The following is a 20142-nucleotide window of genomic DNA, read 5'->3' on the forward strand; positions in this document are numbered from 1 at the left end:
GCTTGTGCTGGTTCAGCAATTTAGCCGATTCAAGGCTGGAACCCCTCTGCTTTCCATTGGACATTTCCTGTTTGTTCAAACATTACAGAGCCGGGGTAGAGGACAGCTTTTGGTTTAAAGGAGCAAGTCACACTAGAAACAGACTTTTTGTATTTGTAGGTAGAATTGGTCTTCTTTTGTCTCCCTCTTCTTTCTATTTTTCACTGCAATTTGAAAGGCCATCTCCAGCCAAAAAAAACGGCCTTTTCATAAAGAAAATGCATTCTGAGCAAATTTCCAGAATACATTCATTAAATATTTTCTGTTGTTTAAGAGTTATTTGTAGATATAATTGCTGTTGAACGCTGTGTACTGCTAGTTCCGGCTGCTGAAACTCTGTAGCAGGAGCCAGCTGGTTAACAGACCTGGAGTCGATTCTGTCGGTATTTTGATGGTGGCGATTTTATTTCTAAATGAACCTGTTTACACTGCAAATAATTCACTCTACCATGTAAAATTTAATTCCTGAACCAACAGGTATATTTTTTTTAGTTGTAATATTGGTGTGTAGGTGCATCTCAGGTCATTTTGCCTGGTCATGTGCTTTTAGAAACAGCCAGTACTGCACGAAGGAACTGCTTTCTGACAGGCTGTTGTTTCTCCTACGCAATGTAACTGAAGCAGTCGCAGTGGGACATGGATTTTTACTATTGAGTTCTGTTCTTATATCTATGAGGCAACTGTTATCTTGTGTTAGGGAGCTGTTATCTGGTTACCTTCCCATTGTTCTGTTGCTGGGGCTCCTGGGGGGAAAGGGCGGGGGGGATATCACTCCAACTTGTAGTGCAGCAGTAAGGGCAGAGGCACATGCTCAGATTTGGGGAGATTTAGTTGCCCTTTCGATTAATCGCCTCTTCTTCAGGCGACTAATCTCCCAGAACTGCCTTCCCCCTGGCAAGAATGTAAATTGCCGGCGGGAAATCGCCCAAAGTTTCCTCGTGAGGCAACTTCAGGCAGCTTCAGAAAACAAAGCGCTCTGAGTACCATCCCGTCAGCGATTTACATTCTAGCCAGCAGGGGAAGGCAGTTTGGGGAGATTAGTCGTCTGAAGAAGAGGCGATTTGTCGCCGGTTGACTAATCTCTCCAAGTCTGAGCATGTGTCTCTGCCCTAAAGAGTGACTAAAGTTTATCAGAGCACAAGTCACATGACTGGGGGCACCTCGGAAACTGACAATATGTCTAGCCCCATGTCAGATTTCAAAATTAAACATGGATTTCAGTGCAGAATTCTGCTGGAGCAGCACTAATAACTGGTGTGTTTTCCCATGACAGTATCCTTTTAATCATAGCATAACCAGAAAAACCATTTGAGGGCCAAGAATTACTATAAAATGTATCTGTCATTTTATTCAGGCCTTATTCTGTTTATCTGTCATTCAAACCACTGCTTCGTTATTAGGACTGCCAACCTTAGCAACCATATGTCGCTTTCAGTTGGGAAGCTGCAGAACAATAAACTATATCTGTAGAAATAAGTCAAATCAACTAGACCTTTTTTTTCCCTTGAAGACGTTTCACCCGTCATCCAACTGGCTTTCTCAATTCAGAAGTTGGAGGAGAAAACCAGCTGAATGACCGATGAAACTCCTTCAAGGAAAAACAAACACCACAGATATACCATGATCTGGATGAAGGAGAATCTTTAGAAACAATAAAATAGTAACAAAAAAAGTGTCCGTTTTGTTATATGCATGATGTGTGTAAGAGGTGTAGCACCCCCTTATGGCACAGAATCTGTAGCTGGGGATTGAATTTGCATCTTCCTTTCTTTGGCCTTGGAGAATTCACATAAACTCCCCGTGTGCCCAGAGATGCCGGCTCAGCTGGAAGACAAGAGCTATAAAGATGTCCATTATAATTACAATGTTCTCTCCTCTACACCCGTTGTGCGTCAGCTCCCCAGACGGTGTTTTCAAGGCGCACTCTGTGGGCTCATTCTAAGCGTTCTCAGTGCTGCTGGAAATATGATGTTCTTTCACTTGTGTGAATCGATTATAAGATTTGTAATATTGATATATACCCTGTACTTTCTTTGGGTCAGTATTTTAATCCATTTTCATGCAGCATTAAAGGGGCTGCTAAAATGAACATTTATTATGATGTAGAGAGGGGTATTCTGATACAATTTGCAATTGGTTTTCATTGTTTGTGGTTTTGGAGTTATTTAGCAGCTCTCCAGTTAGCAATTTCAGCAGCCTGGTTGCTATGGTAATTTGGATCCTAGCAACCATGCATTGATTTGAATAAGAGACTAGACTATGAATAGGAGAGGCCTGAATACAAAGATGAGTAATAAAATAAAAATAAAAACATTTGTTTCTTTAGATGGGGTCAGTGACCCCCGTTTGAAGGAAAGAGTCCACAGAAGAAGGCAAATAATTCAAAAACTATAAAAAAAAAAAAAAAGAGAGAAAATGAAGACCCAGGGAAAAGTTGCTTAGAATTAGCCATTGTATATAACATACTAAAAGTTAACTTAAAGGTGAAACTTCCATTTAAATGACACTCGTTTATTGGATGGCTCCAGGCAGACAGTGACTGCTAATGGCAGTTACACCTGTGCCACTGTCCCCTGTATAGTTTGGTCAGTGTCATTGCAACTGGGCCTGAAGCTACAGGCCCCACCCAATTACCCATCATTCTCTTTTAATGTCACATGGTATGAGGGTTGCCACCTTTTCCCCTGGAGGACACCGGGCAGGGGGCGGGCTGTGATGTCAAGGGGCTATGATGTGGCGATTGGCCGATCACCATGTCAATCATGTGCAATCTTGCCCGGGTTTTCCTTATTTGGAAAACCAGGCAGGAAGTTTTAGCCCGGGCTTCCCTTCAAAATACCAGGCTGTCCAGGTCAAAACCGGACAGGTGGCAACCCTACATGGTATCACCAGTGAAGGTAAAATAAACCAAGAGATTATGAACCCCTTGTATAAACTACTTGTTTCAAGCCCCTCCCAGTTACCCATAATTCTATGGGTGTGTCACTGAATACGTGTGAGCAAAGTACATGCAGTAGCTATGAGGAACCCCTTGTATAAACTACTTGTTTCAGGCCCCTTCCAGTTACCCATCATTCTATGGGTGTGTCACATGGTATCACTGAATCCAATGACAGCAAAACACGGATAGATATGAGGAAAACCATGTAGAAACTACTTATTACAGGCTCCTCCCAGTTACCCATCATTCTATGGGTGTGTCACATGGTATCACTGAATCCAATGACAGCAAAACACGGATAGATATGAGGAAAACCATGTAGAAACTACTTATTACAGGCTCCTCCCATTTACCCATCATTCTATGGGTGTGTCACATGGTGTCACTGAATCCAATGACAGCAAAACACGGATAGATATGAGGAAAACCATGTAGAAACTACTTATTACAGGCTCCTCCCATTTACCCATCATTCTATGGGTGTGTCACATGGTGTCACTGAATCCAATGACAGCAAAACACGGATAGATATGAGGAAAACCATGTAGAAACTACTTATTACAGGCTCCTCCCATTTACCCATCATTCTATGGGTGTGTCACATGGTGTCACTGAATCCAATGACAGCAAAACACGGACAGATATGAGGAAAACCATGTAGAAACTACTTATTACAGGCTCCTCCCAGTTACCCATCACACTCTGGGTGTGTCACATGGTATCACTGAATCCAATGACAGCAAAACACGGATAGATATGAGGAAAACTATGTAGAAACTACTTATTACAGGCTCCTCCCATTTACCCATCATTCTATTGGTATGTCACATGGTGTCACTGAATCCGTGAAAGCAAAATACGGATAGATACGAGGAACTCCTTGTAGAAACTACTCGTTACAGGCTCCTCCCAGTTACCCATCATTCTGTGGGTATGTCACATGGTGTCACTAAATCAGTAAAGACAAAACACACCGAGATATGAGTTTATGTGAGGAACACCTCACATAAACCAATGTGAATGATTTATAATCTTTGGAAAGTGCGGCAGACTGTGTCGGTGCTATAAATAACGAATAATACTTGTACAGGCCCTACACGTGAACTCAAAGCTAAGCTAAGTGCAGCTCTTACACATTTCACCATTTCCGTGTCTCTGTAGCAAATATCCATATGTAGTATAAGCTGAATTTTTATTTTCTGATTTGCCGGCTATTTTTATTGAATTTGCCGCCTATGTTCTTTTATAGCCTTTATTCATATTTATTTTCATTTTTAAATGAAGCATGGCCTGTCATTTGTAGCTGGAGCCCATCTCTGTTTCAGTTCTGTTCCCCGTGTACAGAAAGTGATTGTTACAGCGTGTGTATTGGTGCAGCTAAATATTCTTTGTTGTATTGCAGAGCCGGCAGTTGGAGTCTGAAACGGGCACCACGGAGGAGCACAGCCTAAATAAAGAGGCCCGGAAGTGGGCGGCTCGTGTGGCACGGGAGCACAAAAATATCATCCACGGTCAGCGGGTAGGTATGACATGGCCACACTCCATGAAATGCTGGTTTCAGAGGGCAGAAATAGACCCTGCACTAACTTAGGGGCTCAGTGGGGCACTGACTCAATAGACTTCTATTTTTGTTGATGATACTAAATTGTACAAAACTATAAGTTCCATGAAGGATGCTGACACTTTACAGAGAGATTTGACTAAATTGGAAAACTGGGCAGCAAACTGGAAATTGTGGTTCAAAGTGAACCTGATTACTCTTTACAAGTACATTAAAGGGCATTATAGACAAATAGCAGGAGATCTTTTTTTCCATAAAATGGATCACTGCACCAGAGGCCTCCCCTTTAGACTAGAGGAAAAGAACTTTCATTTGAAGCAGCGCAGGGGTTTTTTCAGTCAGGACAGTGAGGTTGTGGAATGCACTGCCGGATGTTGTTGCAATGGCTGATTCTGTGAATGCCTCTAAGAAGAGATTCGATGATTTTTTTTTGGATAAGCATAATATCCAAGGCTATTGTCATACTAAAATCTACAATTGGGATAGATATTGGTATATATGATTTACATGAGTGCATGGGGGGGGGGGTCTGTGTGAGTTTGGGTGAGCGCTTTGTTTCATTTACAGGGGTTGGACTTGATGAACTTTTTTTCAACCCAACTTAAATATGTAACTATGAAATATGTATTTATTAAGTTCAGCAGAACCTAAAGTCATTTTGCTCAGTCTAGTAATTGTTAGTTACACCGCTAGTTGGTTTGATGGGGTTGGCTGTTTCCCCTGTGCAAATATAAGCAAAACTTTCCGGATAATTGGTGCCCTATCTAAATCAGTAGGATTTCTGTAGTTATACCACTGCAATAAGGCAACTTCTATATCATAAACAGCATGGGTACTCCCATAACACAAACACTGCTTCTGTATCTCCTTGTAAGGAGCGCTCACCGGCGCCCCTTACTCCTCCCCAAGATGGCGCACCCAGGGGAACCACGTGGGACCTCGGCAGTGCCTATCCACGCCTTTATGCCACCTGAGGCGGCCTTCAGTTGCCGCCCCCACTCCTCCTCATGGCGCTCACATTTTCTGCGCAGGAGGGGGACTGGAAATTCAGCTCTTAGTTACCAGGAGCGGCATTTTTGCCGCCCCTGGTAACCAGGGGGGCGCTGCCGTCTGAGATGAGTGGATCAACTCGCCTCATTGGTGGAGCGCCCCTGGACCTAGGACACCAGCGCGTCAGTCTGGACGTGGCGTCAACGTGCAGCGTCGGCGCGTGACTTTATCACGCACGTTTTGGCGTGAAACCTGCCTATAAAAGGACGCCAGAGGCCTACAGTCATTGCCGATTATAGGTTCGACTTTATTGTGTTCCTGGGTGTGTTATTCTGCTTTTGATCTTTGATTCCTGATATTGACCTCGGCCTGTTATATTGACTAAGAACATTGCTGCCTGAACTGACCTTTGTCTGGATTCGACTACTCTACTTTTTAACCCCTTGATACCGCAAACCGTGCTTGGAAACCTACTGCTTCTTCCTTGGTCCGTAACTCCAATCGGAGCCTTCGGGCCCTGACACTCCTCTCACATGCCCTTTATGTTTGCACAAGATATTCCTAGTTTTACACCACCCATACAGCAACTGCAAACAACTGGCCTATTGAAATAAGCCTATTGAAGGAAACACATTGCATGCTTAAGCACTATATCTATTCTGTTTACAGTAGACTTTGGAGGGCACACCTTACTGTGTACATTCCTGCTGTGCATATATGCTTGTATACTTAAGAGGGAGCTGATATATTATTTGTCTTACCTCAGGTATTCCCTGTAAAGATCAACACCAAACCCTTTTATTTATGTTTGCATGTGCTGCTCTATGAGACAGGTCTGTAGATAGGTAGTGACCATTATAGCTTTAGCTGTGGTCATACATCTGTAATCATGGGCACTAGCTGAGTGGTTTACATCAGAGTATTTGTGGTCTCAGCTTATGTTTATAGTTCTATTTTACTATTGTCTGTGGGGCATGCCCTAGCTTTCCCAAGCAGTGTGGCAGCTCTCATTCATGTTTAAATGGAAGAATGTAATGTGCTCTTATAGTTAAACCTTGCAAACCCTAGGGGATGTTGTCCTGTACCTCTTTAGCTCATGGCATTTAGAATAAGCCTAACTCTGCATGTATACAGTTCCCTGCCTATCTCTGAGGTGCAGATCCAGGGAATGTATAACTAAGCCCACGGTCCTGCCTGATGACAGGAGATTGTACTGCCACCTGATGTGTCTATATGTCCCTTCCTTGCAGGCCCTGGAGGAGCTGGAATGTCAGAGCACCCCAGTTTCAGAGCAGAGCCGGATGGAACTTGAACAAAAGGTAGAAGAGACTAGAGAGAGTATCCGCAAGGCAGAGGTAAGTTCTGTTGTCTGTAACACTGCGGTAACTATGTTCTGTGGACAAACAAGAAGTACAGCAAGCATGCCCACTAAAGAGAATACCTCCTCAGCCTTTTAACAGTAACCTCCACTTTCTCTCCTTGTACCCCATTATATTAGATATGATTAAGTGGACTTATTCAAATTATCTGTGCAGATGTATGGGCCATGGTCTTCAATGTACACTAAGGTACCATTTGTTTTGTGCTGATCTGCAGCTCCCAGATTTTAGAACCTTGCTTATGAAAAGAGCCCAGATTCAAAGATAGAGTTTGCTAACGTCACTGGTTGCTAATTACTATAACATCTCAGTAAAGTTTAAGACCTTAGGCAAGACCATGTTAACTGTGTATGTCTCTGGTTTCACAGTGAGGAGCAATATTCTCTGTCAGCTGACTTTTTCCCAGGTGTAACCCTGTGTCTGGGTGCTGCAGGGGTTAGGTTACCATTTCAGATCGGAAACAACAACACCTCATTCGCTATGGCTGGGGGAGGCTGTTTTGTAATGCACCTATGACTTTCTGGTCTGGTATTTCCCATACCCATAAATATTGAATGCAGATCTGCTATGGAATATTCTGATTCAAATACTACATTATGAAAAAAAGCAGAAGTAAGAAAGAGAAAATCTAGGTTTTAAATTCTGTTATTGCTGTTGCCTAAAACTCAGATTCTTTGTTTATTTCCCTAGACTGATCACAACACATTTCTGCTTGGTTCCTTACTGTATTTCATCACAGTTTGGAGTGCACCCTGATCCATTTGAATGCTTGCAGTTACTACTAACCCCTTACACAGGGGCATTTAAAGCTAGAGGCAGTAACTGTAAGGAGCAGACTCTGCAACAACTTTTGTGTTGTTTTTCTTGTGAGATTCATGATTTGGATTTGTTGTAGAATTGTGAGAAAGTAATACTGGCATAGCTGGGGGTCTGCAGAATAATGTCAGCGACCCCTGCTTACTTTACTATACACTGCTATCACATCTGTGTTTGGCTGTTGTTGTATTGGGCCCAGGGCAATGCCTGCTACTTGTGTAATATAAATGTATTTATTAATGACCTCCATAGAACACTAACAGTATGGCAGCACCTACATTAGATTGCCACAGATATTGGATACTTAGAGCAAGTAATGACTATTCATGCTTGATTAGACAGCGAGAATTCCTAAGGAAAAAAATCGACCTCCTACCTCAGTTACTTATCTGTCTGTGGGAACTGATGCCGTGTCAGGCTTCATTATTGCTCAGTGGGTCCTTCCTATGGCCTGTATCCAGTTCCTGAAACAATAACCATTTCACCCTATGATACAACTCATATCCCATAGGTACATCGGGTCCCATCAGGCCATAAATAAAATAGACAACAGTCTGTGAGAATGTGATAGGGACCTTTGATTGTAAGCTTCATCGGGCAGGGACTGATGAACAATCTCTGTAAAGCCATACTACTATATAATATAGGACAAATATGTATAATGACAAATAATGTCTCTTTGTTGTGCAGATTACAAAGCTGAAAGCTGAAGCCCGCCTGGATCTGTTGCGACAAATCGGTGTTTCAGTGGACACATGGCTGAAGAGTTCAATGAATCAGGTGATGGAGGAGCTGGAGAATGAACGCTGGTCGAGCCTCCCTACCCTGATGAATAATGGTTCCTCCCACCTGGTACAATCACTTTACCTTTATGTGATATATTATAATGCACCTTATATAAAGTTGCAAAAACTTGCTAAAACATTTAGCTGATTCAGAGAAGGACAAACTGTGGCTCCTATAAATGACTTCTCTTTGTTTTTATTTAAAATCACTGCCCAGTGGGTTCTGTTCCCTCCAAACCCTTAGCCTGACCCGGCTGCTGCAAGGCCCCTAACCACAAGGGCCACTCATACTGCAATCATTGTCATTCTGTGATTGCATTGATTGAGACTGAGGAAAGGCGTTAAATATACCGACAGAAATGAGAATGTACAGTAATCTTATTGTACTTAAATTTCTCCATAAAACCATGACCAGGAACAACTACCCAATGCAAGTTCTTTCCCAGCTACTGATTGTAAGTTAAATCTATTACCGACCTATTGCCCTTTAACATTAGGAATTCTCCATATTGCAAGTTAATGAGCCAATGGATGTCTCACCATAAATCAAGCTCCCAGGTAATGAAATGCCTGATAAATGGTCTGGGTGGAGCCACATGATGACTGGCACCTCATTTGGAAATATAAACGCAAGCAAACACAATGTGTTGTAACACGTGAATGTACAGTATACAAATTTGCTGTGTGAGTCTCTGGTGTTACAAGGAGAGCTTACTCATTAACTCCAGCTTCCACTGCTGAATTGCATAATTTTCAAATTACCAGTGATAAAAACACAGCAATAAATAAATATAGACTCAGTTACACAATATGTATAAAGAGACAGCAGGAAGGGGGCCTTGTGCTGCAGAGCTTACATTCTAAGCAAATTACAGGCACAAATAGAAGGTAATAGTAGGTGCTGCCATTCACTATGTAATATGGATATCTGTCATTAATTAATTGTGCAGGTTTTAAAATATAATCTGATGCACCATGTTGGTCATTAAAGGAACAGTTCAGTGTAAAAATAAAATCTGGGTCAATAGACGGGCTGTGCAAAATAAATAATGTTTCTAATATAGTTAGTTAGGCAAAAATGTAATGTATAAAGGCTGGAGTGACTGGATGTGTAACATAATAGCCAGAACACTACTTCCTGCTTTTCAGCTCTCTTGCTTTCCACTGATTGGTTACCAGGCAGTAGGGGGGGGGGACATGGAACATATCTGTTACTTTTAACTCTGAGCTGAATGCTGAGGATCAATTACAATCTCACTGAGCAGTTATGTCCCATGTGGTCTCCCCTAATAGTCACTGACTAACTCAGAGTTAGAGAGCTGAAAAGCAGGAAGTAGTGTTCTGTTATGTTACACATCCAGTCACTCCATCCTTTATACATTACATTTTTGACTAACTATATTAGAAGCTTGTTTTATTTTGCACAGCCTATCTATTTACCCAGTTTTTTACTGTTCCTTTAAATGGATTGGGGAGCTGCAGCTTTAGGTAGGGTGCGTGTTTCCATGTACTTTGATAGAAGGCCTAATTTCTGTGGTTGTTTGCTGGCAGGGAAGCACAGATGTGGATCGGGAGGAGGGAGAGGAGCTGGAGGACAGCATGGATGCCTTTGATGACAGCAGTTCCAGTCCGTCTGGCACCCTTCGAAATTATCCGCTGATTTGCAAAGTCATCTACTCTTACAAGGTTTGACTGAATTCTTTTTTCTTCAGCCCAAATTGCCAGCAGAGATCACCATGAGACATCTGGCAGATTAATCAATGCAAGATAGGGCTTGTGCGTAATTATTATTAACTACAATACCCAGAATTCGTAGTAGTATCTGCTGGGACTTAATATTTAGAATAGTAATGGAGCTAGCAGATTTGGGGAGATTTAGTCGCCTGGGGACTAATGGCCTCTTCTGCGGGGCGACAATCTCCCCAAACTGCCTTCCACCTGCTATAATGAGAAAACACCAGCGCCAATGCACTCACGGCCCTTCAATTCCCGAAGTTTCTTCGGAGGACTTCGGAAATCGAAGTGCCGCGAGTTTCACTTCGGCGACTTTGGAAATCGAAGCGCCGCGAGTGCATTGGCGCTGCCATTTTCTTATTATAGCAGGGGGAAGGCAGTTCGGGGAGATTGTCACCCTGCAGAAGAGGCGACTAAATCTCCCCAAATCTGCCCATGTGCTTAAACCCTTAAAGGCACAGTCCTTGGCCAGCAAAACATTATATATTTTATATTTTGCAATGCAAAACAACTATAGTGTCAGGTATCATTTTTATTGGTAAAGTTTGCAGGACAGCTAAGAGTGCATAGTTGCTACGGGTGTTGCAGCCCATAGCAGGCAATCTGCAGGAAGCAGTTTGAAATCAAAGATCAGATAAGGCCTAGGCCAAACTTTGTTTCATTTTAAAGTAACGTGGATCTGGGTATAGAACTGATTTTCTGTTGATCTGCCAAAAAGAGGTCTCTACCAGCCCCTGGTAAATGGCAGCTCGTTCTCTATGGGGGAGTCTCTAATCTTTACCCATTGCCTTGTAGGCCTCGCAGCCTGATGAGCTGACTATAGAGGAGCACGAAATGCTGGAAGTGATTGAAGACGGAGACATGGAAGACTGGGTGAAGGTACCTTGTTCAGTGACATTGTATTGGCCACAGTGGGAATATGCATTGATCATGGAAATAGTGTAGATGCTTCAAAATAGATATCAAAATATATAGAGTAATGGCTAGGGATGCACCGAATCCAGGATTTGGTTCGGGATTCGGCCAGGATTCAGCCTTTTTCAGCAGGATTCGGATTCGGCCAAATCCTTGTGCCTGGCTGAGCCGAATCCTAATTTGCATATATAAATTAGGGGCGGGTAGGGAAATCACGTGACTTACCGTCACAAAAGAAGAATCTTTTCACGTTTTCCTTTCCTGCCCCTAATTTGCATATCCATATTAGGGTTCGGATTCGGTACGGTATTCGGCCGAATCTTTAACCAAGGATTCAGGGATTCGGCCGAATCCCAAATAGTGGATTCAGTGCATCCCTAGTAATGGCATAATATGTTTTTGTGTGCCCAGAATAATCTAGGGGCAGGAGCTGCCATGTTGTTTCTCTTTGACATTGCAGCATGAAGGTATCTAATTATATACACAAACATCTCATCTGTATTGAGAGATGCCCTGCAGCTTATATTGGCTGGCTATAGAAAACAAACGGTCATTGGTGATGATCTTCCAGGATATAAGTAACAATATTTTAGGTAGATGCTGGTTGGTAATGTAATTTGCTTCCCACTAGATATTCAGTAATTCAGTCAGCCCACAAAAGCCAAATGGATGTGAGGGTGGAACACTGAATGCACAGGGCAAATTGGATTATACAACAACATTTTTTTGTTTGACTGTTTGGCAGGCGAGGAATAAGTCTGGGCAGGTGGGGTATGTACCAGAGAAGTACCTTCAGTTCCCTCCATCAAACAGCCTACTGAGCATGCTCCAGTCCCTGGCTGCACTCGATAATCGCTCCCACACTTCCAGCAACTCCAATGATGCTGATATGGTCTCAGGGAGCCTGAATGGAGACAACAGTGGTAACTATCAGCTTTCCTACTGTATAACTGCAGTGCATCATGATTCCTGCCTGTGTTATTTGCCATTAAAGGAAAACGATACCCCCCAAACAATGTAGTTCTCTATAAAAAGATATCGCATAAAACCGCTCATGTGTAAAACCCTGCTTCATGTAAATAAACCATTTTCATAATAATATACTTTTCTAGTAGTATGTGCCATTGGGTAATCATAAATAGAAAATTGCCATTTTAAAAAATAAGGGCCGCCCCCTGGGATCGTACGATTCACTGTGCACACACCAAACAAACTATCTGTTGCTTCAGTGTTCATTTTGGGGGTATAGATTTCCTTTAATGTTAATTTCCAGTTACTATAGTGCCCTTCCCTGGGGCATTAAAGCTGAGAGTTTCTGCAGCTTAAAGGGATACTGTCATGGGGAAAAAAAACACATCAGTTAATAGTGCTGCTCCATCAGACTTCTGCACTGAAATCCATTTCTGAAAAGAGCAAACAGATTTTTTTTTATATTTAATTTTGAAATCTGACATGCTAGACATATTGTCAGTTTCCCAGCTGCAACCCAGTCACGTGACTTGTGCTCTGAAAAACTTCAGTCACTCTTTACTGCTGTACTGCAAGTTGGAATGATATGACCCCCTCCAGCAGCCTAACAACAGAACAATGGGAAGGTAACCAGATAGCAGCTCCCTAACACAAGATAACAGCTGCCTGGTAGATCTAAGAACAGCACTCAATAGTAAAATCCAGATCCCACTGAGACACATTCAGTTTCATTGAGTAGGAGAAACAACAGCCTGCCAGAAAGCAGTTCCATCCTAAAGTGCTGGCTATTTCTGAAAGCACATGACCAGGCAAAATGACCTGAGATGCACCTACACACCAATATTACAACTAAATACACTTGTTGGTTCAGGAATTAAATTTTACATTGTAGAGTGAATTATTTGCAGTGTAGTGTAATTTAGAAATAAAAACAACATCATAAAAATAATGACAGAATCCATTTAAAGAAGATGCTGCTGAGGATAGAAAACTTCAGACGGTCCCTAACTGCTTTGCAAGGAAACAATCATACTTTCTAACGGCATGGGGAGCCCCTCCACCTTACTTCCCAGAACTCAAGCAGTTTTGTTTGTTTCCCTGTATAGCAGCCGGCGACTGTGTAGAGATTTGTATCCACAGGCCCAGTGCAGTCTGTATATTCTGATTATTAATCAGTCTTGCTGCATCAGCTTCTATGGCAGATATTGTTTGACTTGTGCTGATTTGATCATTTATGATGATCCCTACCAGCCCAGACCACACTGAACATGTGCACAGTCTTGGTCTTGCAAAGATGTATAACAAAGTTACAAGATGGTGACCCCCTGTGGCCAACTTTGAAAGCATAAATCATTTGTTTGATTAGGCTTGTGGTGCAGTAAGTTTATGTTTAGTTGACCAAATACAGCATTTCTAGCATTATTCTATTTTAGACTTTAGTCCCCGTTTAAGTTATGTTTCTATTTGGCAAGCAGTATATACACCCTTCTTGTCTCTTTCCCCTTTATGCCAGGACCTTGCTGATATTCCTGTTGCCAGGCCACATTGCCCACTTCTTAAATTTGAAGTCCCTTATGTCATTGTAAAGTCGGCCCCTTCTAAGCAGTCTCCTCACTTTCAGCCTCTTGACTCTGCATTTCTTTGTTCCTCAGTCTATTTCGTGAAAGCACTTTATGAGTATGAGGGCCAGACCAATGACGAACTGTCATTCCCGGAGGGGGCAATCATTCGAATCATGAATAAGGAGAACCAGGATGATGATGGATTCTGGGAAGGAGAATTCAACGGGCGCATGGGGGTCTTTCCTTCTGTGTTGGTGGAAGAACTCACTGGGTCTGAGAATGGAGACGCCCAGTGGTTTGGTGATGCTCAGGTGAGCAACACTGACCAAATAAACTGCTGTATTATCATTTCTTGGCAACTCAACAGCACCCTCTTGGGGCCACACACTCTAAAATTGGCAGTGAGCACTGGGTGTGGGTGATTCTCTAAATATAGAATTTGCTCCTGGATATAGAGACGATGATTTAACTGGTAACCTCTTTGTTCTCAGGGCTGGACTCCACCCTGGGAAATGACTTGTGTATAGATGCCGTAATAACTACCCTCAGAACAGGGGTGTGGTCCATATAAAGCACCTTTTATACAGGAAAGGATTTTTCTTCACCCTTGAGCTGTATCTTTCATTGTACTGAGAATCAGAATCATAGAATTGCATGCAGCAGAGGGAAGAGTTTCTACAGTGAACTTGATCTTGGCTAGGGAAGGCTTATGGGACTTGTAGTTTTAAGAATTAAAGATCACATTTATTTATCTTTTAACCAAAGATGTTAATACATATTTTTGTTTGGCAGATCTCTCCATCTCCAAAGCCGCAGAACGCTATTCCCCCACTGCCTCTCTATGACCAGCCTCCCAACAGCCCCCTCTACAGCCCAGACAAGAATATCTCCCAGTACTTTCCTCGGTCGCCCTCTGGGAACGGTAAGATGTTTCTATTAGTAAGTCAAATAACATTATCAGTTCTGTAAACCATATCTGTCAAGCTGGGCAGGCTCATTTAGGCTAGTGCCTCATATAGGGGATCTCAGTCGCAGCAGCATGGGAGTTTTAGCCAATGTTTCTCCGCAGGCCAAGATCAGCCTCGTCTGGCCCTAGCCTTAGAGTTAGGTATGAAGGGCTTGATGAGTTTTCTGCGCTGGCATAGATTATTCTGCGCCATGGGTCTTAAAGGAGAACTAAAGCTTAACTAAAGAAGTAGCTAGAAATGTTGTACATGTGTATGTTTTGTGCTTCTGTACCAGCCCAAGGCAACCACAGCCCTTTAGCAGTAAAGATCTGTGTCTCCAAAGATGCCCCAGTAGCTCCCCATCTTCTTTTCTGCTGATTCACTGCACATGCTCTGTGCTGCTGTTTTTCTTATATTGAAGTGTAAAGTGACATTTTTCACCTGCTTAAGCAGCTCTGGGAGTGGGGTTGCCGACTTTCTTATCTTTGTCCCTGCTGAGCAGAATCCCGGGATCCAAACCAAAATTTGATAAAGAAGCCCACATAACACAGAAACCCCTAATAAACCCATCTGTTTATTCAAAAAAGTATGAATAAATGCCATTTTCTATGCTGAAATCCAGCTGTTTTACAGTTTTTCTCTTTCTGCATCATTTGAAATCCTGGCAGGGAAGGAGGGACTAAACACTGATGTTACAAATTGTAATAACTTCTCCACAGCTTACAGACAGCATGCAGGAACTACATAACCCACAATGCATTGCACTGTGATATTCCTTTCCTTATTGATATCACATGTGCAGGGAATTGTGGGGTTTAGAGGATGCAGGCTGAGGACAGATGGCTGTTGATACAAAGTAACAGTAGTCAGACAGCTCAGCAAAGTAGTCAGACAGATCAGCAGGAGAGCAGGGGGCTGGGCTTAGGGAATTGTCAGGAACGATTAAAAATCATGAAAAGTCTGCATATTTTTTAAGTGTGTGTGTGTAGGGGTTGTCCATTCTGAGTTTAACCTTATTTATTGAAAAGTTGTATTTTCCTTCTTCTTTCTCTGTTTAGAAAACAACATGAGTTTAGATTCCCCGGGCTCATCCCACCCACCAAGAAGCTTGCCAGAGACTTACCATAGCAAGCTGCGCCCTGTAAGTTTCCGTAGTTTATCAGTTCTTGTTCTAGGTGCCATGTAATACTTATACCTTGGACCTGCTACTAAAACCCGCCTGCTTGTATCATACCTCCTTACTGTCCCATTGTACTGAAATGTTCCGCCTTTTTTTTTTTTTGATCTCCTGCACTGAACAGCCAGAAATAGATACAACGTTTCTAACTTAATCGGCTTTTGGCAGAGAGCCCAGAACAGATAGTTAGATACTTTTTTGACAGTTTTAGAAAAGCAGAAGAACGAAGACTCACATCTTAAAGGGTAATTCAACTTCATTAGCAAAGCTGTAATAGCGGGCACTCCAGAAAGGCAAACTTCCACCAGGCAAAGTTTTTGAAGTGAAAAAGTAGTTTATTGTGTCCACAGCTTTACTTGTTAACAAACATTTACTCGTAGGCTTTTGATTAAGTGTTTGTTAACACAAAACGCTGAAGGCCGTGGACACAATAAACTACTTTTTCACTTCAAAAACTTTGCCTGGTGGAAGCTTGCCTTTCTGGAGTGCCCGCTTCAAAGAATTTTCGGTTGTCCTCTCCTAGGGTTGCCACCTATTTTAAAATCTTTTACCGGCCAGTGATGGGGGGCGGTAACGCCGTAAAGAAAAAAGGGACGGGGCACGGGTAAATGGGCGGGCATGACGTAAAACGGGGCGTGGCCACACGCGGCATGCTGCGAAAGGGGGCGGGCCCCATCGCAAGAGGGGCAGAAGCCGAAGGAGGAGTAAATTTCTGTAAGCCGGTAAATTTGTAATCCCGGCCCTGGCAGGTATTTTACCGGCTAGGCCGGTAAAATACCGGCCGGGTGGCAACCCTATCCTCTCCCTATGCTGAGGGCTCAGGGCAGTGCACCTGGGCCACTTCCTAAATGCAGTGAGTTATTATTTACAGACTTTGAGACCCTTATCCTATATATTCTATACAAACTGTTATTACACATTAAAACCACAGGAAGGTGTTAAAAAACTTTCATAACCTGGCAAAATGTTGTAAAATGGACATGGTAATTAGATGGTGTGGCTACACAAAAATTGGCACGGTGTAAAATGTTTTTGCCAAATGTTTTTGTCCCTCTTTCTGTTTCCAAAATGTTGGGAGGTATGTTGTATGCTCATCCAGCCAAAAGATATTCTACCATCTACACATTTTACAGCTGGAAATTCGACATGATAGAGAGGATTAGCTGGGGCAGAACTCCTGAAAGTGTAGCTAATTTTACATGCCGCCATCTGTTGGTGGAAGGGGGAACAGCACCATATGTGACTTACATGCTTCTAACCCATTTTGCTCCTCCCATTACAGGTGCGCGCTGCCCCTCCACCACCCACGCAGGCACAAAGGCGACCGGCTGAGAAGACAGAAGACGTTGAAATAACATTGGTGTAACGTCGGGTTTCCCAAACTCTCCAAATATCAAGGCCAAATGAGTCGTTTGGTTGAGACGTTCAGGCACCTTCTGCATGTAGCGATCCATGTCGTATCAAGGGAAGAGGATTTTCTACGGCTGCGGACTTACATTGGACTTTTTGTGCCTTTCTTTTCTTATTTTAAATATAAATGTTATGGAGCCTCTTGTAGCACAAGAAGCAATGAGGTTAAAGTCGTGCAATGTAGGTGAGATCAGCTTTCTACAGAACCTTAACCTTAGATGGCGACATTGAGCCCTCATAGACCCATTCTCTGCACTAAATAAACCTTCTCTGCATGTTTGTACCTGGTAATGGGTGGCGCCATAGTGCTTGCCTCTATAGAGTCAATGCACACTGCTGTAAAGCAATATGGCAGCGCTGGGTCTAATATGTAGAATCTTGCTGATAAAGCTTGTGTGCAGATGTGTCCCAAGGAAATGTTGACTATTAGTCATCCATCTTTTTAAGCATTTAGGAGCATCCCTGTTCGGAGGTTGCACCAGTGAGGAAGTAGCACTTCCCCGGCTTCTGTGCTGAGGCTGTAGAATGACCCAATACATTCAGCATAGTCATAGAATACTTCTATCATGTGCGTTAGTACAGTATATTACTGTTGCCATAGGAATGTGTTAATGACTGTCCGATTTCTCCAGTTCTCTGTATGTTGAACGGAAGCAAAACTCGCGGCACCTCCTTCCTGCGCAGGAATCCTGCAGTGCATTGCAGAGCAACGTGCAGAAATGGCAGAGAATTCAGACTTAAAACTAAACGGGGGGGCTGGCTCCTCACGATTTTATTCCCAACCAATGATACGTAACACTGTACTGTGTCTCTGCCTATCTCTTCCGTCATTAATCATTCAGATTCTATAATGAAGGGATGTATGGATATTTTTGCAGCTCTTTCTAGCGTACAGGTTTGCATAGCGGAAGTCTGAGAACCTGCACGTTTTCTTCTGCTGTTGGACTACATTTCCCAGCATTCTCCAATAGCCGAAGGCCTGCTGGTTGAGCCTCCCAGAGCCAAAGGCTCTGCCGTACCATAGGAAACATATATATATTTAAAAAACTCATCTTCTTGTATTTTTATTTTATTTCTTTCCTTCTATTGGAAGCACTTACGGTGCTGCTTGTGTAGGCGAACAACGGAAATCGGCAGAAAAGCATCATATCAGCATCTGATTGTATCACTTTCCCATTTGCGGGCCCTTCCAACTTCCTGCTGGATTTCCTGACTTATGTGAGACTGTTTTTAATGTCTTACTTCCCCTTTATCCCTCATTGGCTGAAGTGCTCCCAGCCTGTTTCGGAGATAAATCGTCTACTTACCGGAGGATCTGTGGGCACAATTGAAAAGCAAAGAGTCAATCAATACATGGATTTGTTTTATTTTTAATTGAAAGGTATCTGTGCCCACAAGCAAAACTGCTGGTGACATCACAGTGACATCATTATACGCAAACAAATCTGTGCGCCTTGTGGGCGTGTCCGGAGCCAAGGTTGGAAATATATCGGTTCCTCCAGGGGATAATATGTAACGCCAGTACACTACAATAATCCACGTGGGATTTGTTATGTTTAAATTGCATTTAATTACAGTGCAAATGTTTTAACCCTGTATATATAGGTTTTTATTGAAAAAATCCACAAATCAGTGAAATTCTATTTTTTTTTTCCCTGTTTGTAATTTAGAAACAATGGCTTTCCCTCCCCCATGCTGATTGTATTGAGCAAAATGTATGTTAATGGTTGGCCTGTGTGGTGCCAACTGATTGTGCAAGGCTTTTTTTTATAGAGCCGGAATTTTCCTCGTGCGTAGGAATGGCCATGTTTTTCTAGGTTGATCATTGTTCTAATAAGGAATGCAGCGAATCCATGATTCAGTTCGGGATTCGGCCAGAATTCTGCCTTTTTCAGCAGGGTTTGGCCCAACCAGAGAGGGAAATCACGTGTCAAAACAAGGAAATAGAAAATGTTTTCCCCTTCCCACCCCTAATTTGCATATGCAAATGCAAATTAGTATTTGGATTTGGTTCGGTATTCAACCGAATCTTTCACAAACGATTCGGGGGTTCGGCCGAATCCAAAATAGCGGATTTGGTGCATCCCTAGTTCTAATGCTTGAATGGTATCTTCTTGGAAGATTCACTTTAAAAAGAAAAGGAAAAAATATCTTATTTCTCCCTGTTTGTGTCTTATTTTCTTGTCCTTTATTGACTGCACCTTCTGTAAATTGTTCTTTTTGTATATGAATCCAATGAGCCCTATAATATGCACCAGGACTTCAAATTCCGGCATGAGCTGGTAGGGGATGCTGGGAGTTCCTCTAAAGTTGCAATTCTATTAACATGTGCCGCTCAGACCCCGGCAATCAAACAACTCTTGCAGTGGATTCTGGGAGCTGTAGTTAAAGCAACAACTAGAGTTGCACCAGTAGCATAGACCCAGGCTTGAAAATAGGCCACCCTCCTGATCTTGTCCAACTCCCCAGCATTGGGAGTTGTAATTGGACAACATCTGGAAAGCGGCCGTTACTGCCTGTTATTCCCCTGTGGCCCTATTAACTGTCATTTTCTGTATTGTAGGTGGGATAGACAGGCCCCAAGCTTCCCTTCTGTGGATCCCTGGCCAATTCTATTATATTCATAGCAACGGTTTAGTCGAAACAAGTGTTATTTGGAAAAATAAATCTTTATATATTAAAAAAAGAAAAGAAGAAAAAAAAACATTTCAGTATGAGCTGCTACTTTATTTAACAGAAAGATGTACAATAGCCTCTTTTTAACCTCACGTAGGACATTTAACCCATTCCCCGCCATGTACAGCGTCAATACACCTGTAAAGCAGAGGTGCAATTCTTCTTTGTATTGGCTGTAAATAGTTTGTATTTATTATGTATAAAATGTTGAATAATAAAAAAAAAAAGTGGAATATCTCTA

The 20142-nt window shown here is 42.5% G+C and overlaps 1 protein-coding gene across 4 annotated transcripts in view; it reads left to right on the forward strand.

Moving 5' to 3' along the window:
* Nucleotides 1–20142, forward strand: part of LOC108709037 (F-BAR and double SH3 domains protein 2) — a 115364-nt gene extending 95222 nt beyond the window's left edge. For all 4 annotated transcript variants that reach the window (XM_041584619.1, XM_041584620.1, XM_041584621.1 and 1 more), the window contains 10 exons: nucleotides 4383–4499; nucleotides 6782–6886; nucleotides 8417–8578; nucleotides 10063–10197; nucleotides 11041–11124; nucleotides 11906–12083; nucleotides 13782–14002; nucleotides 14484–14613; nucleotides 15697–15779; nucleotides 17098–20142. In XM_041584619.1, coding sequence (XP_041440553.1) covers nucleotides 4383–4499; nucleotides 6782–6886; nucleotides 8417–8578; nucleotides 10063–10197; nucleotides 11041–11124; nucleotides 11906–12083; nucleotides 13782–14002; nucleotides 14484–14613; nucleotides 15697–15779; nucleotides 17098–17181 — 1299 coding nt within the window. In that variant the 3' untranslated portion in view covers nucleotides 17182–20142. The remainder of the gene's footprint in view (nucleotides 1–4382; nucleotides 4500–6781; nucleotides 6887–8416; nucleotides 8579–10062; nucleotides 10198–11040; nucleotides 11125–11905; nucleotides 12084–13781; nucleotides 14003–14483; nucleotides 14614–15696; nucleotides 15780–17097) is intronic.

Source organism: Xenopus laevis, chromosome 2S (genome assembly GCF_017654675.1).
Source record: "Xenopus laevis strain J_2021 chromosome 2S, Xenopus_laevis_v10.1, whole genome shotgun sequence".
NCBI lineage: Eukaryota > Metazoa > Chordata > Amphibia > Anura > Pipidae > Xenopus > Xenopus laevis.